This window comes from Lonchura striata, chromosome 3, assembly GCF_046129695.1.
Source record: "Lonchura striata isolate bLonStr1 chromosome 3, bLonStr1.mat, whole genome shotgun sequence".
NCBI classification, from domain to species: Eukaryota; Metazoa; Chordata; class Aves; order Passeriformes; family Estrildidae; genus Lonchura; species Lonchura striata.
Genome location: NC_134605.1, coordinates 58,170,777 through 58,197,867, shown reverse-complemented (window position 1 = coordinate 58,197,867; position 27,091 = coordinate 58,170,777). Strand labels below are relative to the sequence as shown.

The following is a 27,091-nucleotide window of genomic DNA, read 5'->3' as shown; positions in this document are numbered from 1 at the left end:
AGAGCCTTCACCCTCCTTCCCAGTGCTGGCTTGGTGACTGGCACCCATCCCTGGGGAGCAGGAAGCCTGAACCCTGGCCCTGCTCAGTACCAGCCCCAGGGTGCTCTGGGTGCCCTGCTCTGAGGAGTGAGGGTGCCCTTGTTTACCTCCTTCTCATACAAGCCTTTGGATACAGGCAACAAATTAGAACCTTTGGGGTCTAAAGTGGGAGTCCTGATTCCAGGATGTTTCCCATGGAGAACAGGACCTGCAATGTCCAATGAAAAAGTATCCTTGGGAAGCATGCCAGTGCAGGGCCATGTGTTGCTCCACACCTTCTGTGTGCCTGCACACACCCACAGTGCATCACCAAGGAAAGCCACCCTGGGATGTTCATGGCTCTGTAGCTCTGTCTCAGTTAACAGAAGAGCCACTTTCAGTAGCTCTGAATTCACCCTCCATTGCAACCTGGACCTGCTCAGTTCTGCTCATGCTGTTGCTTAAGGAGGAGGGATGTCAGGAGCACTTGGCCACACTGGAGAGCTGCCCCTTCTGCCCTTTCCCTGATGTCACTTTTTTATTATGACATTATACTAAACAACAATGGGGATTAACAAACCCCGTATAAGCTTATTATAGGCTTATACAGCCTGCTGAAGCTTGGCTTTGGATGGCATTTATTTTAATGAACCTCGGGCTGACGTCACTATTGCACCCATGATTGTGTATCCCCATCAAGCTCTAAAATGAATGCAGAACATAACACAAAGTTGCTTTATACAGTGTCTATACAAAAGTGTCAAAATCCTGATGACACACACTGAAATAAAAGTGGGCTGATGATGCAATGGCAAAATAAAAATGTTGAGGTGAAACTAAAGGAATAATTATGGTCCATAAAAAACCAGCACTGCCAAGTGAGTAACACTTGGTGATGATAACTACTTGCATGTACTCTGCACGGCTCACCTGCAGCAATGGATATACAAAGGTTTAACTTGTGCACTTTAAAACATGCAGTGCAAGCAAGGGAGCAGACCAGCCTATTCTACTTTCTAAAAATTTGGGGGGGAGAAAGAGGATTTTCTTCAAATTATACAGTTGTGCAGTGTTGAATTAGCTATGTTTAGCTATAGATTAATAGCAGGATGTTTAACACTTAAGATAACATCCAGAAAAAGATGAAATTCAGTATTTATTTTACCTGAGAACTGAGGCAATGAACTTAGGATAAGGAGCTAAATGCAAGAAAAACCTGCTCTAGTCACTTCTGTAAGAACTAGAGACATTTAAAAACTGATTTCTGAGAAATCTGCAATAATTCTCTTTGCAACTCCCAGACAATTTCATTGGAACTCTTTCACTATTATTTAACGAAACCAAGACTCTTAAACATAGGCAGAAAAACAAATATGAACTGACCAAGAAGAAAGTTAAATCAGCACTGTTTCAGCTCCTCTTATTAACTTTATCACCAAAAGACATGGCTAGGCCTGTGCTGACTCAGAAAATGTGTGAAAAGAGGTCCCTCAGTCGAACATGTCCACAGAACTTCATTAACTCTCCTTCTGATCCCAGAACAGTAGGATCTAAGCCAATATATTCTGCAACAATTTCCTTCCTAGCTAGTGCAGGCAGAGGTATTGAGTCTGCCATGTGCACTCCAGGATGCTGGTGATTGTGAGTCTGGTGAAAAATTTCTACATAACAGAAAAATAATGGTAACACCGGGCTACTTTTCTTTTTCCTTTAATACCTGCATTTTATGTGACTACAGAGTTTTCAAACAGCTATATCATAACAGTCTGTCGCAAGCGTATTGGGTGTTTCAGTTTGCCAGACCTGTCATAATAAATTAATTACAGGATGTTGCAGAAGTGGCTGAGTTCCAGCAGCATCTTGCACAGTTTAATATAGACCTATTTCCCCATTTCGATGTATTTGTGGTTAGATAAATCCTCAGAAAATTTACAGCTGCTACAGACTAGTTTATTATATTCCCTGCCTTTGCAGGCGATATAAATGCAACAAAAATTTGAAGTCTGCTCAGAGCATAGATTTTACTGATATTGCTTTACCGGTGTGGAAACATTTTTTCCGCTAAAAGTGGCATCTGCAGTTTCTACTGATTGTTTGCATTTGAGCATTACACAGGACTTGTAAACTTGCTTGTCACAGCCAAACACTGTGAAAATTCATTTGGCTTGGCCAAAGTCCTCACAAATAATCAGGTGGATGAAGTTTTGTATGAAATGCAGAGCTGAAATCTTCATCTACGACTGAAAGAGAGAAAAGGTTTTCCCAGCCTTTAAAGTCAGTATACACTAATTGCAGCCATGGTGTTGTGGCTCAAAGCCTTGCTGATTTTGCTGGAACTTTGAGTACAGGGTTCCATCTACTCCAAGCAGCTTGCAGGACTGGGACTCTACATAAACATCCTAGTGCTGGTAAACAAACCCTTCCAAAGGGGAGGGCAGCAAGCAACCTGCACACAACAGATAAACAAAAGACAAACCTCTTGTCAAAACCACTGTGAGCAGAACACATCTACACATAAGAAAGGGATCCTATGACATTAAATGTTTGAAAGCAGCTTGATTCTTGAAGTTCCAATCTCTGCTGCAGCTGTTTTGCACCAGATGAAGAGGCTGGAGAGGACTGAATCAAGGCAGAGGTGCCTGTTGCAACAGACAACAACTATTAAGGTGCCTCCTGAAAACCTGTACCAGAAGTCAGGGAATGAAAGCTTTCTCTCCTAGCAGCTGTGCAAGTCATAGACAACATGGAACTCCATAAGCTATAGCTCAGAGTTAGAACACCAGAGAGCGAAGAGTTACTGGAGAGACACAGAATGTTGTTCATGGGTCCTGAGAGTTCATCCAGAAAGCTTCTGTAAATGGCACAAAACAAATGCTTTAAAAAGTGAAGTGGTTAAATATCTGAATTTCTAAAGTCTAAAAAACATGACTGAAGCAACCAAAGCTCTGCTATAACACACCTACATGTTATCTTCTGTTCCTTCTTCTTAAGTTCCAATTTCTAATTGCCACATTTTTGCAAGTCTCCCCCAAGCAGCAGCTTTCTTCTCAAGTTTCTTATTTCCCTCTCTCAGACCTCCTCTTGTTTCTATTCCCTACATGCAGCAGTTTTGTTCCTAAAGCATGTATGCTAAACTCCAAGCAATAAACCCCCTTGACTGAACTGACACAGTATATTTTTTCAAGTGCAGGTGTACTTAAAGTAACTTGTTTGCAATATTCAATATGGACACCGGACAGAATGCTAAGGGGGAAAAAACCCTAGACTACAAATCTTTGTATGAATCTTCCTGGCCTCCCTCCACTAATCAGAAAATATTTCTATCCCCTCCCAATTTCCACATCCATAAAATAGGTTGCACTGCATACATACTAATTTCATACGTGCTGGAAAATGATCATTAAAAATCCCCATCACTCTTCGTGTTTACCAAACAAGTGTTTTTGCTCTAGTCTGTTCCCGCCTTAAACGAAGTATTTCCTATTCACCTGAGTAATTAGAGCAGAAGGATGTAGTGAATGAAGTGCCTCATTATCAAGTTTGCATCCATGGTCCCTGCAGAACGACTACCATGCCGGCTATTTTTCATAGCTGTCTGCTTTTGCTTGTAATGGGCCATTGTTAACCCTAAATGATCCTGACATTCAATTCTCCGTCAGACAATTGCGTCCAGCCGGCAGATTTAGTTCACTAGTCAACAGAGACTTTCGGTTGTCATGTTCCTCTGTGTTCTCATTAGCCCTTGTTTGACTGTGATCCATCCCCTACTGCCTTCTGAATTAAGTGATGCTACACATACACTTATTGTGTTTTATGATGTCTGTTCCTCAAATTATTTTAAGGAAAAAAGTAAATGCAATTTGATGGTTATTGGGAAACACAGGAAAAACACAGCCGCACATTTTCTTTCTTCTGTGTTGCTCATTTACACACAGTTCTTGATATCTCTGCCCTATCATAAAAACATAATAGCAACTCTAACACACAAAACCTACAAACACCAGAACAATGAAAGATCCATGATGCTGCTATTTACAGGCAGCTATAAATATCTAATATTCACACTTTTAAAAGCAACATTTTATCTGGTTTGTTCCAGCAATGAATTTGTGTCACCCTCTAAGGAAGTTTCACAGAGACTTTTATAACTCTTTCATTTTAATTCACACATCGTGGCTCAGGGACCAATTTTGCAGGACACCGTAATGCTTCATCTAATAAAAAAGGAAAATTTTCAGTAGACAATCTGAGTCCTTCTGGAATTCTTTTCTTGCACTGAAATTTAAGTCCTCTAAGTACTTATGCAATATTCTGCAAACATACATGATATTCACTGCAAAGTGATTTTAGAAAATATGCAGATTTCATTAACACAGAAACAAGAGGAATTGCATAGTTTTTAAATTAAAAACTTCCTTTTAAACCATTAAAGCATTTACAAGTTTTATCCTTTCTTTGTAAATGTAAAATACCAACAGCAATGTCTGAAGAATAAAAACTCTAATACCAAAAAGCAGCTCTTCTAAAAATAAATGTATCAACCGTATTTTTGAACAAAAGGTAAAAACTGTCTTTGCCATTGTGCCACACTCATAATTTGCTGAAGAGATTTTAGGGTGAAGGCTCTAATTTTAATACTGAAGGATCATAAACCTTTCTAAATTTTAGATATTTTTGTTCCTTTCCTGTGAAATGAATGCAGAAAGCTAGCACCACAGTGACACTGTGTATAAAGAGAAGTCTCTAACCAACCATGAGGTAGGGAAGAAAAAAATTATAGAAGCAAAACAAAAGCTATTGCAATTACAAGAAAACATTATGAAAAGTATTTTCAACTCCTGCATTTTCATGTTTGGCTCTTATCTGATTCCTTCTGCTTAATTGTTATTTGGAACTGTGCCTTGGAAGACACTACTGCTGCCTCTCCTCTCAATTTGGAAAGTGTGGCAAAGCAGCTCTATTCAGCTTCAGAGCAGTGAACATAATTGGAGCCCTAGTTCGCAAGCATGAAAGGAGGTGCTGTGTCTTTGATTAGAACTACCATCTCTCTGTGGTGTTTATCTGAAGTGTTATTTCTGTCTTCTGTGTCGACAATGGCAAATTAACATTTTACAGTGCTTTCCAATGAGCTCCCAGATCTTGGCTACTGTTCAGCTCTCCCTGATGTGGAGCCTGATGTCACGCTCTGCCCTTGTTTTAAACGTGACCCAGGACATTTTAAGAAATGTAAGATGTCGAGATTTTTCCCCATTATAAAATCTCTAAGTGCCACAAGTCACACAGGATGATGAGCTGGAACACACTGCAGGGACATAAGAGGTGGGGAGCCTGGACAGAATCAGGCAGCCCCAGGACTGAGGCAATTTTACACCACCTCTGACTGGGGAAAGAGACATTACTAAGTTTCCAGCACACACATGCAAGCCCCATTTAGGGCAAGGCTCCACGCACACACTCTAGGCAGAGCAAAGTTAGGACGGCTGGCAAATAACAACTCCCAGTGGGGTAAAAAGAGAGGATTTGCTGCTGTGCTTTACTTGAAAAAAAAAAAAAAGTTTACAGATTTTTCTCGCTTCAAAACATGTGCAAGGAAGATATTACAATATACAGCAACCAGTCCTCTGCATCTGGGTGCATTTCACACATCAGTGCCCAGCATTGTTATTTTCACTTCTTTTTTTAATGGAATCAAGTGCCCTGTCTACTAAATAAGGGCTTTCTAATTTTATGTTATTTATTGCTTCAGAGGGGGAGGAGAAATAATTTCCTAGCAGAGTAAAAATAAACTGGACATCATCAGCCAGAAAAAATACCAACACTAACTGATAGAAAGTGTTTTGTTTAATATAAAACATAAATTATTTAACACCATAGATAACTAGTGAAGTCATTAGTAAAGGTTCACAAAATAATACTCAAGTAGAAAAATAGAGTAATGATGCTTACAAGTGAATAAGGACTGCAAGTAAAACAAACAGCAGAGTTGGATATGAAATATTTTGTTCAGACAAATGAAGTATATTTGGCAAGACTGCTGCCAAAACAGCCAGGAACTCTGACAAAACTCCAATGAATCATTACTATGTGCAGCACACCTCAGTTGAAAAATACAACTGTCTGGAATTTGCAACACTAATTTATTTTGATAAGAACAAGTAGTCCTACTGAACACAGTGTAGTTGCATAGGTAGTTACTCCACAAGTCCCTTCAGAGCTGCAAAATGCAGTCCAAACACACATTTGATGTCAGGAAAATATTTCTGAAAACTTATGTTTTCAGGTACACCTTGATGTCAGCACTCCTTTGGTATTTTAACATTCTGAATACTCTTTTATTTAACTTACAGCACACTTTAAAATGCTACTTTAACTTATGTAATGGTTGGGCATGTTTTGCTCTAGATCACACTTTTTCATTCGATTCTTTGCTTGCAATGGATTGATCTAAAGTCTACACAAACGCCTAAGTGATAGTTTAATCAGATATCAAATTAGGAAACACTGTATTTGACAGTTTCAGTTCTTTTCCAGTCCAGTGAGGAGCTGAACCTCCAAGTTCTGTTGATTTCAAGGAAGCCAGGGCAAGTCATCCAAAACAGGCTTGCACTGTTGGTAAGTCACAACTGGTACCATTTTGCATATTTAGGTATTTTAATCTATTTGCTTGTTGTTAATCCTAGAAGAGAGATCATAATTGCAGCCTTCAATGCGTGTAATGAACACCCCCCCAGTATTCAGAAATAAATTATGCCTCTGCGTCATGGCGTTCGAGCTCAAAGGCAATATTTGTCCTTCCATTTGTGCTTAAGTTTGAGCCTCTCACTGCCTTTTTCTTCTTCAATTCCACCCCACGGGATGTAGGTTCGTTTTCAACACCATTAGTTGCAACTGATGACAGAGGAGTATCGACGCTCATTAAGTTGTGCTGATTTTCTCTCTCATTCCTTTGTATCCTTTTCTTCTTTTTCTTTGTACCTCTAGAGGAAGGTGGATATAAAAAGAGTAAAAGAAACACAAAGTTAGCCCAAATTTAGAGCTTTTTCCACCTACAGCTGATGTGTTAGAGCAATTGTCTGCCCGTCCTCTTGAGCACAATACTGAAACAACTACAAAAACTACTGTTCCACAGCAGAACAAAGACAGAAAAACCATGAAGACAAAATATGAGACCACTCCACTAGTCTACTTTTTATCATAGCATTGCTTTGAAAAGAACTGCTCATGATCTTAAAAATCAGCTTGTCTTGATCAACACATAACAGATGTAATTAAAAAATACAAATTACTAGTCTCCTCCTCTCATAAAAGCAATTGCACTTGTCTTTTTTCACTTTCCTAAGCTTAGATACCAAAATACTTACAATTAAGTAGAGATTCCTGGTTTATTTATACAATAAGAGTAAGACATGCAGTCAAAGTGCCTAAGATCAATTTTTCTATTTTAATATACCTGAACAAAGACAGAATCAGAAATCACTTTAATGTCTATTTATGCTTATCAGCCTTCATGCAGTGCCAAAAGGATCAGTCAAGCTCCTGTGTTACAGTTGATGCCTCTAACTGGTCTTGCACATGATGGCAGGGATTATATAGATGTTACACCACTTCTACCATGAATTTCCACTCTTAGCAGAAGCTGTAACTTTACTTAACTATAAATACAAATACATAACAATACTTTGACTCTAACCTTTCAAAGGAAGGCACTGTGTTTGCTCAAAATTTGTATTGAGCCTAGCACAAAAGGGTCCTGGTTTATGACCCAAACTGTTTAATGCTGCTGAAACACATAAACAAATGGATGAACCAAGACTGAAGAATGTGACGTGTGTCTTTTCCACAAAAATGGTGTTACAAATGCTGCACTGTCCTAATGTAGATTTTATAGATTAAAATGTTTACACATCAGCCTTGCTAATGAACTGATGAATATCTGCCTGTAGTTGGAACTTATTTTAGAGCTAAACTGTATACTTATGAATATGTGGATTGCTGCAGCTCTGGTACTGGAACATCCAAAGGAAAAGGTTTGGGAGTCCAAGAACCTCTGTGTTAGGATTCCTACAACAATTTGAGGAGTACTGCTGCATGAAGAAATGAGGGTACAGAGTCATAATTAGTGTTGTAAGTACCAAAGTACCAAACCCAGGGTTCAGCTGGGTCTCGTGTACACCTATGCAGAGCACTACCTAGTGCAGCTCAAGAAAACCATACAATGGGAACACACCTAAGGACATCCTGGCTGTGCTGACAAGTAGCACCAACCATTACTATTCAAAGGGTAAGGTTACTATGTTACTTCCAATATAAAGCTACTCTAATTTTGAGAAGCAGTTTTCATTGTTTTATTATTTGAACATCAGATGTGGTGATGTATCAAAACTTAGATTAAAATCACTTAGCATAATTTCTCTATTTCTTCTAGTCTGCAGAAGACACATCAACTGCTTGGCTAAGATAAAAGTCCACTGGTATTTTGTACAGAATTTCTTTTCTCCTATTGCAAAAGCATATTTTTCACCCAGAAATTCTAAAAAAATAGACATTTCATAAGGACTTCTCATTCATGTTCTTTCACAGCAGGTATTGTGGCTGTAGTGAACAATACTGTTCTAATAAGCAAACCAGTAATCATTCATTTGGCTTAGCACGTTGTGCAGGCATTAAAGTTTCACTTCTCCATACTGCAAGTTTGTACTTGGGAACCACTTGATTCTTAGGAGTTATGCAGTAAATAAATTTTGTATAATATATGTCAATGTGACATGACTGCTAAGTGTATTTTCACAGAAAACAGGAAAGTAATAGCATGTTTTAGGTGGAACAACTATTTAAGTACAGATTGGACTACATCTCAAGTCATGTTGATATTGCTGTTAGATGCTGAAATAAAAACCTCTTCCAGTTAAGATGGCAACACTTGCATGTATGTAAATGTTTAAGGATATTTCAAGACACGTTGACTGCAGTGAGCGAGAAAACTAGAGTCCTGGCAGGTCATGTTTTTGGTAACAGTAAAGTGAGAGTTTTCATGAAAAATAGCCCTGTTTCTGAGCTGTTTTATTATCTGATGTGTGCTGTATAAATACCTATAAACAAAAATATTGATAGTTCTTCACACTAGTAGCATCAGCAGTGTCAGAGGATCTTTTCCCTAGCTCTCAAAATAAGGCAACAGCTTGGGGTCTTTTCTGGAAAAAAACTGGTTCATGTGGTCACTGCTTTGAAGTGCTATGACATGGAGCATGCATGATTTCAGACTGGAATCTCCATGATGCTCCTGCTCCCTACAGTTTAGGATGAGGGAGCACATTCCAGTGATTTGAGCATATAGGTGCCTTCTCTCACCTTTTTGAAATGTAACTGAAGTGATTATAGGACTCTACTCCTTAAGTGTGAGATCTTGTCAGGATAGCTCTAGTTTAAATGAAAATGAAAATTTGTATTTGCAATGACTCAAAATTCTTGAATTTTCTTAAATAATTTGTGATTCCACATTTTAATTCTGTGGTTCCACATTTTTCAGTGGATGCCCTGGAAAGGTCACTCAAAGTAATTGTTTCCTGAAGTTCTATCAATGGAGTTGAGTTATCCCAAATTTTTTATACTGACTTCTAACAGACTGTGTCAACCGTCACAGTAACTGTGCTTTTAAGGCATTTCCTTCCTTAATGTATATACTACTAGAATAGTTGTGTCCAAAATTCAACACTGAATTCTGTCAATGTGTAGTTGTAAAGCCCACTCCTCATCATGCTTGAGGGTTAAACTTTCCACTCACAGTTTATTTTCAATTCTAGATACAGCTGGAGATACAAAATTCAGATTTAAAGGCAGGTTCAAATGAGGTATGTATCTGCATCTACAGCATAATGCATATTATTTATATGAGGAGGGAACCAGTCTGGCAAATGATCAGTGAAATAACTTTGCTTAGGTGACAGATAACAATGGCAAATGTGGGAAGTATTTTTAGATATCAATTTTTTAAGCAAAAATGGTTGAAAAAGCTAAAGATATTGTGGAAGCTCCTGTTCAAAATGCTGAGATCTTATCTGCTTACAGCTTTCACACAACAGAGAGCTACGATTTTTAAGAAATGCAAGTGTCATTATTAAAGGTGCTGCTGTAATCTTTTTAGAATGTGAAATCTTTTGGAATTTACATAAATTAACTTTTAGAAGGTGCAAAAATAGCTTTTAGTCTGCAACAATAAATCTTAATACATAGCTAAGGGATGCTAGTGAGCAACCACATATCCCTGAATTTAGATTGCCATGTACATTATAGTCCTTGCTCTTCTGGGGATGTGCATTTGTATTTGAACTGTTATTTCATTCACATTTTGGGTGTGAAACACCCTCCCACTGATCACCCTAAGGGTAATTTCTTGTTTTGCTTGAAAAAAAAATCAACCCTTCCAACATTTTTCACAGTTTTCAAACAACAGTTGTAGGTATAACACTGAAAATTGATTTAAGCATTTCTTGCTTACTGTGTTGCAGGTGAGTCTCTATCTGTGTCATGTCTGGAGATAAACTTCAGGTCCCCTGACTTACTGGTGACTGCTGACATCTGTAAAAGAGACAATAAAAGCAGGAAGGTAAAAAGACAACAGAAAACGGAGCCAACACATGTGCATAGAAAACCCACCAGCTTCCTGAATAAGGAGAGAATATACCTCATTTGAAAAAGAATGTCTATCAGCCATAAAATGTTAACTCCTATGTGGTTACAAACAAGGAAACAGCGCCCTGCTAAAAAAAAAAAAAAAAAAAAAAAAAAAAAAAAAAAGCTATTTGCAAATAAAAGTCAGTTTTCAGGTAAGTGTAGAAACAAGAGGTTGTGAATCTGCTTGAAGACAGCTTAAAACACATATTGTTTTAAAAGAATTGTTATTTGTGCTTCTAGAAGTACAAAAGCAGAATGCTATAAAGCCTTCTTATTGAAAAGTTTTCACAAGAAAAATCTGTCTTTTTTAAGTCTGCACATTTCATTCAAAAGCAGTTCAAATCACTCCAGGTTACTTTGTAGTTCAGGGCTAAAAAGATTCCCCGAATCTGGAAAGGTAGATTCTCTCACTTCCAAAGTAATTAGAGGGTCTCTATACCACTTGCTCCCTCTACAAACAAACCTAATTCTAAAGGGTCTCAAACTTAATGAAAGAATTCCCACAAGGAAATGTGAATGCCCTTCCTGAGTCTTCAGGGACAGGTTATTTTATCAGTTTAATATTATTTTTCTACTGACTTAGAATAAACAGGATCAAGCTCCCAATGACTTACTGAATACACACGTTTACACTGTGCACAACAACCATGTTCAAACATTAGTCATTAGAATTAGTCTGCTGTAAAAACACAGATTGCTGGATTAGTTTAGACAAAAGTCAGTCTATTAGAATACAATAATGTAGCATTGGCAGGGCTGGGAAGAAAAATCATCTACTTCACACACAAAATCCTTGTTAATACAGTAATAAACTTGAGACTAAGTCAATGGTAAAAGTAAACACAAAAGAAGGAAGTATAATGCCACTGATATGAAAAATACAAGGGAGTGTTGTAAAGGGAATGACTCCAAGTAATTAATACTTCCTTCAGCATTTATAACCTTGTGGTTCCTTGCCATAGACAATCATGAATTCATTCTGCTTACAGTCAAAACAAAGTATTTTTTCAGAAAATCCTTTGTGAATGGTGTTGAACCATTTTTACCCACATTTTTGAATATATATTACAGAATCTTCTCACAATACTAATACTATAATCAAATATGAACCATTCCAAAGAACAGTAGAGTAGAATTCCCTAGTGTTCTGCTACAGAAGACTGACCTCTTACAAAAAACAGACTAAGATTTTTAATATTTTCAGACACCTAAACATAGAAAATTATCCTTGTTTTAAACTTAGAAGCTTAAAGTATCTACTAAATTAAGCTACATAATTGAAAATTCTTATGATCTGTTGTAAAAAGAACTCATCACATAGCCTTTCATATACTAAAACACAGGTTTTTAGTATGAGTACCCAGGAAAGAGCAGCATACAATTGGAGAGATTTGAATAGCTGTTCATCTCACGTGGCAACTCATGAGAATTCTTAGATCTGGAAACAAGACTCCCAACATTCCACAGTACTGTTTCTGACAACTTTCTTATTTCATTCCTACAAACTTTCAAGCATGTAACAAAGGAGGAACTAGACACTAGATCTTTATGAATCAGATCTCGCTGCCACTATCTCCTTTTGTCTGTCCCACACACCTTTGTGTCCCTTTCAGCCTACTCCTTGACCTTCTTTTCCCATCCTAGTGATGTACAAAAAAGCAGTACTGAAGAAATGAGGGGATCAGTGGCAGATGCAAGGAGACAGTGCAGGAGCTGGTGAAACAAGGGAACGAAGCATCCGGAGGAAGAAGTGGAGCCTGGGAAAACATGCAGGAGATCTTTGGCAAAGGAGGTGTGGTAACACACACTGGGAACTCACTAAGGACATGTCAATGTAAGGAGTAAGCCAGGGAAGGCTGGAATATGGAGGAGTTGAGGAGGCTGTTGATCTCATCTTTGTCCATTTCTAAACCTCTCAACCACCTGTTATCATGGGCAGATCTTTCAGGAAGGTCCAAACAGCTCTGCACTATCCTCACTGCCTCTGTACTAAGATGCAGTAAAGCTGGCACTGGAACAGGCATGGTGTGAGCCATGACACTCTCCAGATCACATTGTTAATATCGCATTATTAGGGCAGTGTTTGTTTTAAAGAAAAACACCCTAAGGTTTCGGACACTTCTGAATATTTTTCTATTCACAAGAACAAATACTGAACACAGTACAAAAATTAGCTCATTTGTACAGTGCCACCAATGGTGTTCAATTTTGTTGCCATCTTCTAATTCTCCCCCTGTTTGAGAGATATAACCCACCAGAAGAAGAGAACATTAGTTCATGTCAACTGTAGAAGCTTGGATTTTCTAAAGGTCTTTTTTGCCTTACGATCATAGAAATGAAAATTGTAATAAAGTACATATTTTCCTTTTCTAAAGGGCTTGCTTGCTTTACAGCTCTTTCATTTCATACTTAACATTCTCTCTTGCTACCACATAAGGAGCAACCAAAGCAATATAAATAAAGGCAAAATACACAAAAGCATATCAAGTTCCTGATCCCTGCTATAGAATCCACAGCAGTAAATCAAGCACTAAACCTGTGCACTAAACCTCCACAACTTGTGGGAGCAATCAGGTATTTCAGAACACACTTCCTAAAAGAACCTGAAGCAGAGGGCATCTAAAGGAAACACTAAGGACATAGTACCATCCCAAATCTATGTTTTTGGTGGTGCTTTCCTCTAGGCTGTGCAGAGTTGTCCCTTAGACTGGTCTGCAGAGATTCTCTGGCAGATTAGGAGGTGGATGAACAGAATAGAGTGGTGCAGGAAATCTATTCAGATGATTCAAGCCATGATAGTAAATGAGTTTGCTCTATAGCCTACAGAGGAACTCTCCTATAAAAGCTGTTTCTACAGAACTTCATCTAATTAAAAACTCATTGGATCACAGATAGCAAGAATGAACATGTCTCTGTGCTTGTGCTTAGGACACTACACTCAGTACTAAGTCTGTATCTTGTTTTCTATTATGCAGTCCATGGATAAAAGATTCACAGCCACATATTTAACTACCCAGAACTATGCCAATGCCTGCTGTCAAAACTGTTCTAACAAGTCAAGTTCAGGAGAAATGTGACACCACACCTCACTCATCATTTTCTTCCCTGCTATTCTGCACCCGTCCACACATTTCCCCATTAAATCAACAACTGGCAGAATCTGCTAGCAGAATTACATGTACTTATTTTACCATGACCTTCCTATTTAAAATGCAATTAACTTACAATTGCTTTTCCCCCTCTTCAGTGTTTTTAAAGAACAAGCCTATGTAAATCAGACTGACCATATTCTGGCCCTTATATCTAAAGGTATTAGCTTAGATGAGAGAATCTAGAAGAACATAACTCTGTATACAAGACAGACATTGGCATGGATTTGTCTCTTTTGCATAAAAGGAAAATTCTGTTGGGTGAAAACTGTAGTAATGGCTTAACATCAGCAAATACTGCATCTCAGAAATCAAATCCACTATGTGAGTTTCTGAGGGATAATAAAAGAAGGAGGAGGAGGAGGAAGAGTGGAGACAAGATACTTCAGATGGAAGCAGTATGGTTTAGAACACCTGTTTTCAGTCTTAACAATTTGGCCTCTGGGAATTTATACAGGATCACAGCTTTGCATTAACATTTGCATAAAAAAGTTCAATTTTATTCAGAAAGAGGCCATGGGGAACCAAGGAGAAAAATGGAGAAGGGAGAGGTTAGCTTGCTCCTGAGATAATATGTCACATAACAAAATTTTTGGTTCTGCTTGACCAACTCAGTGGCTCAGCCTCATTCTTCCTATCTTTAAACAGACAGGTCACCTACAGTAAACACCTATGCATGAAATGTCACCTTTTCTTTTTTCCCCCAACAGGTATTAATTTGCTTATAAACCAGATACCTTCTCTTTCAATGACTCAAGTAATACAATAGACACAGGTGTAAATATTTCTTGAGACAGAACACAAATAAAGTAGCACCACACATGCTTAAGAAAGAGTAATTCAACTTGCACATGCAGCTGACACACTGGAGGGAAGGGATGCCATCCAGAGGCACTTCGAGAAGCTTGAGAGCTGGGTCTATGCAAACCTCATGAAGTTCAACAAAGCTAAGTACAAAGCCCTATACCTGGGTTGTGGCAATCCCAGACACATCTACAGCTGGGCAGAGAAGTGACTGAGTGCAGCCTTGTGGAGAAGGATTTGGGGGTGATGGCTGATGACAAGCTCAACATGACCCAGCCATGTGTGCTCACAGCCCAGAAGGCCAAACAAATCCTGGGCTGTATCCAATGGAGTGTGGCCAGCAGGTCATAGGAAGTGATTCAGCCCCTCTACCCTGCTCTTGTGAGACCCCACCTGCAGTGCCGTGCCCAGTTCTGGACACGGAACTGGTGGAGCAAGTCCAGAGGAAGGTCACAAAGTTAATTAGAGGACTGGAGCACCATCCCTGTGAAGGCAGGCTGAGAAAATTTGGGCTGTTCAACCTGGAGAAGAGAAGGTTGTGTGGAGATCTCACAACCTTTCAATATCTGAAGGGAGCCTACAGAGAAGCTGAAGAGGGACTTTTTTTTCCTGTGTCCTGACTTCAGCCAAGGCAGGGTTAAATTTGTGCAATAGCTGGGAGGGGTACAGCCAGGACCCAGATGTGATAGGACCTCACATCATTGCCAGGTTAGGGGAAAAAGGACTCTGTTGGAGAAGGATGTTCCTTCCAGTCCGAAACTTGGTGAGAAGCCATCTGGCACTCATTTATTGTAGCAGGCTCCACAAAGAGCATATTTGGATGTGAATCACTCTCTCTTTTGTACATTTTTGTTATTAACATTGCTGACGTTACTGTTAATTTTCTTATCTCATTGCTGTTTACAGTAAATTTCTCTTATCACAACTCATGATCTTCACCTTTTGTGCCTCCAATTCTCAACTTCATTCTGGTGCAGTGGAAAAGGAGGAGCAAGCGGGAGCAAGAGAGTGAGTGGTGTGTGGATTGGGAGAGCCTCGGTGGGGGCACTGAACTGAGGTGTGCTGTTCCCAGAACAGCCTGTAATGACAGGACAAGGAATAACGGGTACAAATTGAGAGAGAGGAAATTCAGGTTACATATTAGGAAGAAATTTTTTACTGTGAGGGTGGAAATAGACTGAAACAGGTTGTCCAAGAAAGTTGTAGATACACCAACCCGTGAGTAGTCAAAGCCAGGTCAGATAAAGCCTTGAGCAACTTGGTCTAGTGGAAGGTGTCCCTGCCTATGACAGAGTGGGTTGGGACTAGATGATCTTTAAGGTCCATTCCAACCCCTTCACATTCATTCACATGTCTCAAATAGTACAAACTGCATTTTAAAGGAAAAAACAGAGTACCAAGAAATAGGAAACTAAAGAACTCAAAAGCTAAATTATGTTAATATTGTGTAAAGATTAAGAAAAATGACCTATTCCTCATACATGGTGCCAATATAACATTTCCTTCAGATGAATGATTTCTTAAAGAACAAAGTAATTACTACTTCAAAAGTAGGAATTCTAAAGAAATATGTATTTTATAATGCTATTAAACAATATATGTGGAAGACTACATAGTAGCTTTGTAGATTGATTCTAGAAAAGCATGTCAATACCTTCAGATATCAATACCTTCAGAAAGAGAGATCTGTAATCATATTAGCTAGGAATGAAGCCCAGAATTATGAACTTCACTACAATACATTCTAATTCAATTGAAAACGACTTTTTTTCTGCTATCTCCCTGAACCTTTGAAAATTAACAGATTTCATGATGTGCCAAAAGTCTTCAGCACTATTTATTTCAAGTTTCATTGTATTAATTCCTTAGTATTTCCCTCATTAGCATAATCACATCTTCCTATTTCCTCCTCCTCTTCCTAAAAGATAATCAGTCTCTGAAGTGCTCCTCAGTAACCTGAAGAAAGGTAACATTACTGGAGAGAACAGAAACAGTACAAACTATAAAATAAAAGTGTTTGATGAAACTAATAGAAAAAAATTCCAGCTATTGTTTTTGAAATATGGAACAAGCTTTACATGCTTTTTAAATTTTTAGATTCAATAAATAAATTTGAAGCCCACAAAATCACCCACATGTAAACAGCCCAACCTCAGGGGAAAAGCATCAATTGCTTGGCAGGTTAGTTTAAGACACACTGGGCTAAGTATTCACAAAGTCTGACAAGGACCTCCTCTACATGAATTATTTATGTGAACAGTGATAATCCCCAACTTTGTTTAAATATACATGGAATCAAGTTTTGATGACCTTTGGGTAGATTATTCAAATTGTGCAATAATAATGTGGTTCTTGCCAGTAAGCCTTTTCTTTTTTTTCTGTTTACATCTTGACATCATTTTCTAAATATAAATATACCAGAAAGAATACTTCCTTACACTTTTAATGGAAGTTTAAAATTTACTGTTTTGTCTATTACTAATTCCTACTATTCTTATGAAACATAGCATTGCATACTTAATATTCAGAATCCAGTTATATGTATTTCATGTAGTGAGTGCGAGGCTATTGAATTATAGAACATGTTCACAAGATCTTATAGCCAGCAGAAAATTTCTGGAAAAAAAGAAAACAAAACAAAAAAAGACACACTATCGACTTTGAAATGTTTCTGATTGGCCAAAATTTTGCAAAACCCACACTATGGTTTCTAATAGAACCCTAACTGAATTCCTGTCCTTTCCACCTTCATCTTAAGGAACCTGAAAACAACATATTAACTGGAGCAGCCAGCTGTTAAGTCCATCTCTATTTCTTGAAATTCTTCCTCAGTGCAGCGAGAACTTCACTCCATGAAATTTCAATTGGCAGTTTACATGCATGTTGTAATTAAAGATGATTATGACCTAATTTTGTGGCTCAGGAGTTAAGTAACTCCTAAGGCAGGAAAACAAGGTTTGCATAAAATTATTGTTATGAATGCAAAACTGATGGTAGAAAGTATTTTGAAAGAAAGTTCTTTGAACTAAACCTTTTTTAGAAATTATTTGCAAAGCTTAATATTGGATCTTAAGTATTACACCCTCTTCTAATGTTAATAATTCCACTTTATTCACTCATAAAGTTCTGACGATTACCTAGGTATGTGTGTGTAATATCTGCAGTTGGAAAACTATTCTTAATTAGACTATATGGTATTTTCAGTAATTAAAACCATAGTTATAGTCAACATTTTAAGTGCCTTATTTAGTCTTGAACAGTACCAAAATCTCACAAGTAATTGCTAGGATGATTTTCACAGTAACTGTTTTGCAGTCTTAACAGTGCTAAACATTTGAGTAATCTTCAAGAAAACCCAGAAAGAACACTAGATATAGCAGACCTAGGTATAGCTAAGTATTAAGCAACAACCTAATTACTCAATAAATATTTTTGGATTAAAAAGATAAAAGCTTTTCTGCTAAAGCCAATGAAAAAAAAAAAAAAAAAAAACACCAACCAAAAAACAAACCCCAAAAAAACTCTAATAAAACACAGGGTTTTACTAAGTTTTTCTTATCTCCCATATAAAGGAAATTGGCAGTTCCCTTCATCAGGTCTTATACTGAAAAAAGTGAAAGGAATAGGAAGAAAAGTTGCTGTGTCACTGCTGCAAGACAGGAACTGCCATAACCGATGAGCCCCCTCAGTGGTCATCTTAGCAGTTTTGTCTCTGAAGTCTCTGGTATTGCCTAAAGCTAAAGCCCTGTACAACCTTCATTCATTCTGGCAAACAGCTGAATGACAAGTTGTTTCTTCAATGCAGAACTCTGCAGCTTTTGTAAATCTATTACATTTCAAGGCATCATAAGTCCTACAGAGATTTGATTCATCATCTGGATAAACTCACTATCTTCTTGATGGTTTATAGGGCGCTGATTTGACTTGAAATTAAAAAAAAATCCTCCAAATTGTGTTTCCCAGTCATTCAAATTGTTTTGAAATCTCAGTCTTTTCCGCAGACTAAAAAGTTTTATTAAAGCAATTAATTCCTAAGTGAAGTACATATACTTATATATATATATATATAAGAGTGTATATATATATATATATATAAGAGTGTATATATATATATATATATATATATATATACACACTCTTATATATAAGAGTGTCTTGTAGTAGTTGAGTTCACCAGGGTAACTAAGCATGGCATAAACAAAAATTTCCTTCTACCAATAGTAGATGTGTTCCATTCCAGATTAATGCTCCCTGCTCTTGTTTAACAGCAGAAGGAAAGAAAAGTAAAGAAAGAAGAGTGCATTGACTTCACATCAGGTACTACTTTGTATGCTCTCTCCACTGCTCATTCTTTACTAGTTTAATCTCATATGTATATCCCCTTATATAGTTTTTCCAGGATCTGTTTCACAATTTCCCTCTAGACTCTATGATTTTGTACTACCCTTGGCTGATGTGTAAGATGAAAAGCAATGTATTTGCTTGGTTTTAGACTGATATTGTACACTTGATTCATTATGTCTTTGTTGTAGACTATGTAGACTACTACAAAATTCTGATTAATTATTAAATATGCAGTTAATTTAACTCAAGGTACAAGCAGAATTCAATTTAAGAGCATTTTAATTAAATAATATTAAAACTCAGTGTTACTAAAACAAGTACTACCAGTAATTAAAAAGTAGTGTTAAAAAAATATGTCAGCCCTGGACACTTGAGAAATTCTAAGCAATCAAAACTAATCAAATGTTGCTTCTCACGAAGCTGAACGACAAATATGGGTTGCAAATATTAGTAACAGTAGCTGGTGTACATAAAAGTACTGTAATACAGTAAATTGACTAAATTCCTACCAGACTAAAACACAAAAAAACCATATGGATAACAATGACCAAGTCTAATAAAAATAAATATACCAGCACTTCTCTCTCTTTTAATCCAGGTATGGGTGAAACTGGGTGATTTCAAAAACATCCTCTGGGATATCTTCCTTGCCTCTAGCCATTAGACAATATACTAAAGAAATCTTCAGTAAAGTATTTTTCCTATATTTATTCCAGTCTGCCTTTACATAAGCATCTCTAAGTAGTACACCCTTGTATTTCCTGGACAATGGTTTGCCTAGGAATTTCTCAGCTACAAAGAGGTAAAGGATAGTTCAGATTAATTACTACTACTCAGTGTAGTGATTAATTCCATTTTTCAAGGAACAAAACACTTAGTAATTCGATTTATACAGTTGGCTTCAAAAGACAGCTGGCTTCAACAAGATTGCCAGGTGAGTAATCTGTTCTCAATAATTTATTAAATGCTACCTCTCTATAATCACCTACTAAAAACAGAAGCTGCACCAAAAAGGTCAATTGAAACAGTATTGAGTGTTTCAGCCTTGGACACTGCAATGTCTTTTCCAGCCTAAATAATTCTGATTGTATACACTATGGAGCAAAGATTAAATGCATCTTCTGAGGACTTCTCAAATGATAAGAATACTTGTTACATTCTTACAAATCAGACAAAAAATATTAGATGCAATTTTAGTAAAGCACATGGAAAAGTCAAATAATTTGAAAGAAATCTGAACAACACTTTTAAAGTAGTTGTGTTAGTACCATTTCGGTAAATGAAAATGAACAGTTGTGGAAAGTACACTTATTAAGGATAGAAACATTTTGAAATAAAAATTTCTTAAATTCTAACAGTTGTTGAACTAATTTTTAAGTACTTTTTTGTCCTAGAAGGTATCCCATGTTTTAAGACAACCTTCATCTTATTTCACAGAAGGGAAGCATAAGCATGCAAAATTTCCAATCCCCTGAAGAACTGAGAGTCAACTGTCCTGCTTTGCATATAGTGGAATCTTTAAAATCCAGGGAAAAAAAACCAAACCCAATCCATAAAAATCAAATGTCTAATTTTTTTTTTTTCCTGGACTAAAAAGTGGGTCCTGTTTATTTTTCTTCTGTATATTCTGAGTAACAAAAATCACAGAAACAGGAATGCTTACACACACATAACTCCTGAAAACTTGGAGTCAATGGGAGATTTGCCATCCATTAGTATGGTGGAAGCAAGCAGGATATTTAATTGCCACATAATGGAACAGCTGATTCCACACAAGATAAATATTAAACTTCTGCTGAAAATATACCTGCTTGCCTGGAATGAGATCTACACATAATAATTTTTTACATAAAAGATCAAAAATTAATACAGTCCATGTGGCATACAAAGGACACCTACCTATACTTACAGAATCCTTCCTTCTCAAATTATTACCTTATGTAGTGTCAGAAAACCTTCCCCTGCTTCTGTTGGTCCTTCTGGTAGGAGAGGAGCAGAATCTGGTATTAATCCTGAAGGCTGTTCTTCATATTCTTCTGAAAAGAGGAACCATAATTCGCCATGATTAGAGCTATGAAAGAATTTGTGAACCACCATGACATTACATTCCAAAACGAGGATGTGAAGAAAAGCAGGTAAAAAATGTTTAAAGGTAAATGTTGTATGAGAATTTATGAAAACTTCTCCCATAAACCTTTATTTATACTAGCAAGTTAAGATTTAAATGTGATTTATATATTGATTACTGTATAAAAGCATTCAAACATTTACCTAAGAACGAAGTCCATACTGTTAGGAAGTAGTGGATACTTAACAAATGTAACTTACATATTTTTTTGATTCACTAAGATGATCATCAACTGCAATAGCAAATTATTTACCAGAGATTTTTTTTTTTTTTTTCACAATTGGACAAATGCCTCAAAAATTTAATTTAGGTTTTGTCTTTGTTTGTTTTTCTGAACATTTTTTTAAGGCCCTCACAGAAGACTCTTCTTTCAGACTTCTCTCCAGGTTATCTTACGAGGAGGAAAGGCAGGGAAAAATGCACAAGATGTACAAGGAGAGGACAATAGGGAAGGGCATAGTAAATCTAACTTTAATTGACCCCATGAAGTGAGCACAGTGTTATGTGCAAGTGTTTTTTAGGAAAGAGGCTTAAATACTAGATTTCACTTTAAAGATATAGGGAGGAACTAAAAAATGTGGGAACCATCTTGAGAAATGTTGGTTTAAAAGATTTCTAAATACCAGTATAACTGATAGTTTGATAGTTTAGGAAGGCAAATGAATTTCTTGTAGTGTTCAACCACATGCCATGTTCACAAGCTGAATATTTACACCAGCACACTGAGCATCTTTACAGCAGTGGACTACGTAGGATGCTTCCTATATTATTTGTTCAAATTCATCTAGGTTTGTCTGTATCAGTTTAATCAAAAATATTTTTATGAAAAGGACCTGGTAGCAACTTCAATGCTCAGATGTGAGATTTAACCATTATTGTTCTTTTAAAACTTCATACTGAAATCCAGATATTTGGGAACTGAACATTCTCCATTATAGCAGGGGGAAAATTAAAGGTTTGTACAAAAGCTAGATTTAATGGAAATTGCCTAACAAAAAAGCCCAAGACATTTGCGAAATGCTCTGTTGTGCCCTAAAACATTGCCAAGCTGGGGCCTGAACTAGGTGGCTCTGTTTTAAAAGAGACAAGGGATCAATCCAGCTGACAGATAATTAAGTCAGTAATAAGCTGACTTATTCCATAAGCTGAAAGTGCAATGGTTAGCTAACTTAATACAATTTTTGCACCACAATAAGTCATCATTATGCCACGTGTGTACTACATAAATTCCTATCTTCAGAACAATAAGCAGAACAGCACGGTAAAATCTTGGAGCATCAGTTAAACCCACACCGGTATACCAGGAAGACAGCAGTAAACTTACTTTCACCAGCCACATAATTAGCTGGAAAATAGCCTTGCTGTCCATTTGCTAGGCTGCCAAACCACCAGTTATCATTATCTTTGTATAACACTTGGATAATGTCACTGCGATGGATGGTTAGCTCATCTGATCGATGCGCTGTGTAGTCATAAAGAGCCACTACCTAAAAGAGAGATAAGAACACCACAGCTTTATCACAACCATGCCACAGAGAAAAAAGCGCAACATTCACTTCCTCTTGCAGAAAAGCAGCTGAAACCAAAGCTGCACTTTGGTAAAAGCTGAGGCTGCCTTAAGTTTTGCTAATGGGATCAGGGGTGGTGGGAAAGCAGCAGGAGAGGCAAGATAAAGGACTGTGGGATTGCAGAAATGGTTAAGAACATTCAATTCACTAAGATTAGCTTCAAAACAGCAGCTGTTAGTTTTATAAGCAATTTGCTTGTGAAGCAAAGGGAAAAAAAAACTTCACAGAGTCACTTTCTCAGAATTGTTACACCACCTTCAGATCCCATTCTCTGTGTGCTCATGAAGCATATGTGTTTGAATAAATACTTCAACAGTATGACAGCTTTATCCAAGGAAAAATTTAATACAAAAAGACATTGCGAAGTTTTGCTTTGATCACTCCATTTTTTCTTTTTTCTTTTCTATTTTTCATTTGTTTTGTTTAGCAATAAGCATTTGGATATACAATTTTATAAATATCTGCAAAAATATATTTATATTCCATTTCACATAATAAAACTATTTGACAGTGAAATTCAGCGCAGCTATAGTTTTATGAAAAAAAGTACTAACAGTCATCAGGACCATGGATACTACATATAATAAACTATTGGAAGCCTGCTTTCTACCTGAATATGAAAATATCAAGTACAGTTTCTTATTTATTTCCTATGCCCGATGAATAAAAATCTGTCCTAGTGAACTCTGAGCAGAGAAGCATGAAAGGAAAACAAATTAACTGAAAGAATAATGAATTGCTCACTTCCCTCATCATAAGTGAAGAGCAAAATTATGACCTATTTTACAAACAGAATGCTGCTTCCATACCTACAATCTTCACCTCATATTCCTCTACTAAATTGTAAGTAGAGGTCAGAAACAGGGATCATTAGGAGCAATAGGAAGGGTAACAGGATTGAAGGAGACAGCAAAGTTATAATGATACGGATAGGAAAAAATCCTTCTTTTTTATTACTCATGCATGCATTTAAATTTTAAGACTGCTGACTTCCACAGTGCTTTTTATATTTGTGTTTCTGCTTTGAGCAAGGTCACCTGCAAGTTGCGTGTGTAAAAATGTAGCCAATATCACTTGTATTTTCATAATTCCATGTCACCAATTAAATAGATTAAATCAGTTATGAATGGGAAAAGATGGAAGTGATTCTACCATTGTAAATTTTACGCGGTCGCTTTGTAAGCTGGTCAGCACCAAAGAATTAGTATCAGCATAGTTTACAGCAGACAGGAAATTTACCTAAATATGCACTCAGTAGCCCTGAAGCTTTTATATAAAGAAGCTAAACCATGAAATGTGTTTTATCATAAACTCTCCTTCCTGCATTAGGAAAGCCAACAGTAATTACAGGTGATGTTGGCAGTACAGAAATATGAACTATAGAACTGAACCAAACTAAACCACACTAATGAACACCATGCCCATGTCCAGTAAGAGGTGCTCTAACAGTGCCCACTTCAGTTAAGTGGCATTCTCATGAAAACCATGAGGTCACTTAAGGTAAAAAAACCCAAAACCCAAAAAGGAATGTAGGAATGCAACATTAATTATTTGGCAGCATGAAAAACAATGAAAGGCAGAGCAAAAATTACTTTGTTTCGCAGTGTGTTTTGCACTATACTTCTGGTACAAATGTTGTGTTTTATAAAAAAAATTACAAAAATTTAGTCACATGGAAACTGCCACAAACAGTTCAAACCAATCAAACAAATCCCACTATCTCTCAGAAATAAGAAATTAATATACCAATGTGTTCTATAATACAACTGGTTTAGTACGCCAATTTAAATAATGACAATTTAAATAAAATGTGGAAATTGCCATTATATTCTCTGTCAACATATGATCAGAAGAATGACCATAACAGGATATAAGAAATGCATTTCAGAAACAAAGAAGAATGTAAACCACTCACAATTACACCCAAAACAGTGGTCTTTCTGCTGGTGTAAAATTTAAAAATTTGTCATGTTCTACTTGGGTTAATGTCCAAGTAAAAAATAAAAAAAATCTACATTCAACAAAATTTTACAATATTGTTTTTCAAGACTGATGTAAACCCAGAAGTAATGTATTTACACAGTTATGAACATCTTTGTAAGAATTACAAAATCTATGGTAGAAAAAAAAAATGTCCTTGGGATCATGCTAAAAAAAAAGGCATGCTTTCAAAAGCAGATACAATATAACAGGTACAGAAGATATTGCAAAAAATTACATAATACTTACAGTCTCTTGCCCGGGTGGACAACTGTTTCCTCCTCCCACTCCCAGTGCAGTCAGGCTGTCATCATTCTAGAAGAATAAGTTGTTTTCATTTTAATATGAAGTATTTTGCTAAACTATGATTGTATTTTCATTTCTCCTGTAAGACAGTAAGAATTATCTGCAACAAAATGCTTTTTTGAAAAAGAAAAAGCAGAAGTGATGTTAAGCAACACTGAGTAATATTGGCTATTGGCTGGTAGATGTTTAAAAAATTATATTAAATTTTTCAAGTATGTACACCACTCTAAAGAGACAACTGGACTTAAGACTGTGCAGTCCAAGCTTGTCTGCACTGAGAACACTACAGCAGATTTTTAAGAAGTTGTTGCAGTGAACTTTAGCTCTGAACCAGTATGCAAAAATGTCACTTCCATATAATGGAGAATTTTAGGTTGCTCTTAATAACCAGTACTTTAATTCTAATTGTTCTTTCCTTACCCCTTGCAGTTCAGACTTTCAATTAATTCAAAAGAATAGTAGATATATATTGCAATAATCAGGAGAAGCCTGTACCTTAAAAAAAATTATTTCTGTTAAATAATCAAATAATCTAAATCCTAAAGAGGATTTAGAATAGAAAAATTATGAAAATTAGTAGAGGAACAACAGACTAGGGGAAAAAAAAAGGGAAGAGGTTGAAGTCCTTTGCTGGTGTTACTTAATTTTTTTTTCAATGGTCTATCTTCACAAAGGGGAAACAATTTCCCCTCAATTTTGTGTGCATCAAAGGATACACACTATTATACAGAACAGAAATATTACACAGCAATTAAAATATTTTAGAAGCATTAAATGTGTGTTTTGTGAAGTAAACATTTCCACCTCTAACAGATATACTGCATTATAACCATTTAAACCTGAAAATTTTAATCCAACATACTTTACCTATTTAATATTTTACAGCCACTCCTTTATATATCTTTTTCACAAACTTCTTTCTCTTCTTCTGCTTTTAAAAAAATCTATCTAAAATGTATTGTTCTTTTTATTTTCAGTGTTTGCAATTTTTAATTTTTTTTATTATGGTGGTCCAAAGAACATCATTACAAATTACAGCAAAAATCCTTGCAAATCCTCAGTAGAATAAATGCCATTCTTGAGAACAGGCACTCTTGCCCTCGGTGCGGTTTCCATAACTTAGCTGGGCTTATCCCATATGGGAAAGAAATCACTGACTATCCTGAACTCCATCCAGCCTCCAGATTGTTTTGGTACTGTCACAGTAGTTACACACACAGCAATTACAGATGAACTCAGTACAAAAGTGAACAGTTGCACTCAGTTCTTATCATCTACAAGAACATCTAAGCCTACCACCTAAAGAGTTCTGAATAATTATGTACATGCAGAGAAGGAAAAAAAAATGAAGTGCAACTGCCTGATTTGATAAACAAATTTTGAACAAAGACTGGTGGAACTGCAGTTCAGAGTACACTGCTTGTTCAGTGGTCTATTGGTAGTCAGCACTGCTGTACAGGTTTTAGCTAATTCTCATTTTCCATTCTCAAGTTTAAGAGAACTGTGCAGGCAAAGTGCTTAGCCTGTGGGATGGGAGTGCCTCCTGTTGCTCAAAAATGATTCATCAGAATTATTAGCAGCATTACTTAGGTATCTAGTTCAGGTACTCATATTGCCCCATTATTGTGTCTCAATCTGTCTCTCTCTCATTTTTTAATAAAGTATTTATGTGGCTCTCAAACACTCGGGAACAGCTCGAGTAGAGCAAGCTGTGTGGAAATTAACAAGCTAACATCTATGAGTCACCCTGAGACTATGCCGAATGTTCTCAGACACTGCCTTAAACTTTTAATGCAACAACAATCCAAAAAGACCTCTTGAAGAGGTGCTCCGAGTATGTCACCAGCTGCACACACCTCTACCTCCAGCTGTTAAGGGCAATTGACATGGCTGCCTACCACACATCCACTCTGCTGTGCCCTGCCATCCCTCGAGTAGTGCCAAGCCATTCCTCAACAGTGCCAAGTACCAGTTACACCACAAGAAACATCCAACAAAAACTAGCAGCCTTTCAGCTTAGAAGTATCATTTTTTAAATGCTGTGTCACAAGATTAAGGCATGTTTTCAGGATTTTGAAAAAAGCAACAGGCATATTGAAGGGTATGAATACATGTTTCTTAAT

General features: G+C 36.8%; 1 protein-coding gene across 7 annotated transcripts in view; it reads right to left on the bottom strand.

Annotated features, from left to right (window-relative positions):
• Window positions 1–5,841: 5,841 nt before the first annotated feature.
• AHI1 (Abelson helper integration site 1) overlaps window positions 5,842–27,091 on the bottom strand; it is an 83,868-nt gene continuing 62,618 nt past the window's right edge. For 5 of the 7 annotated variants that reach the window (XM_021540648.2, XM_021540652.2, XM_021540650.2 and 2 more), the window contains 5 exons: window positions 24,912–24,977; window positions 22,439–22,601; window positions 20,922–21,022; window positions 10,514–10,593; window positions 5,842–6,995 (listed from right to left, as the gene is read on the bottom strand). In XM_021540648.2, coding sequence (XP_021396323.2) covers window positions 6,764–6,995; window positions 10,514–10,593; window positions 20,922–21,022; window positions 22,439–22,601; window positions 24,912–24,977 — 642 coding nt within the window. In that variant the 3' untranslated portion in view covers window positions 5,842–6,763. Of the gene's footprint in view, window positions 6,996–10,513; window positions 10,776–20,921; window positions 21,023–22,438; window positions 22,602–24,911; window positions 24,978–27,091 lie in introns of those variants that run through there. The other 2 variants (XM_031504370.2, XM_077782201.1) reach the window with 2 other exon arrangements.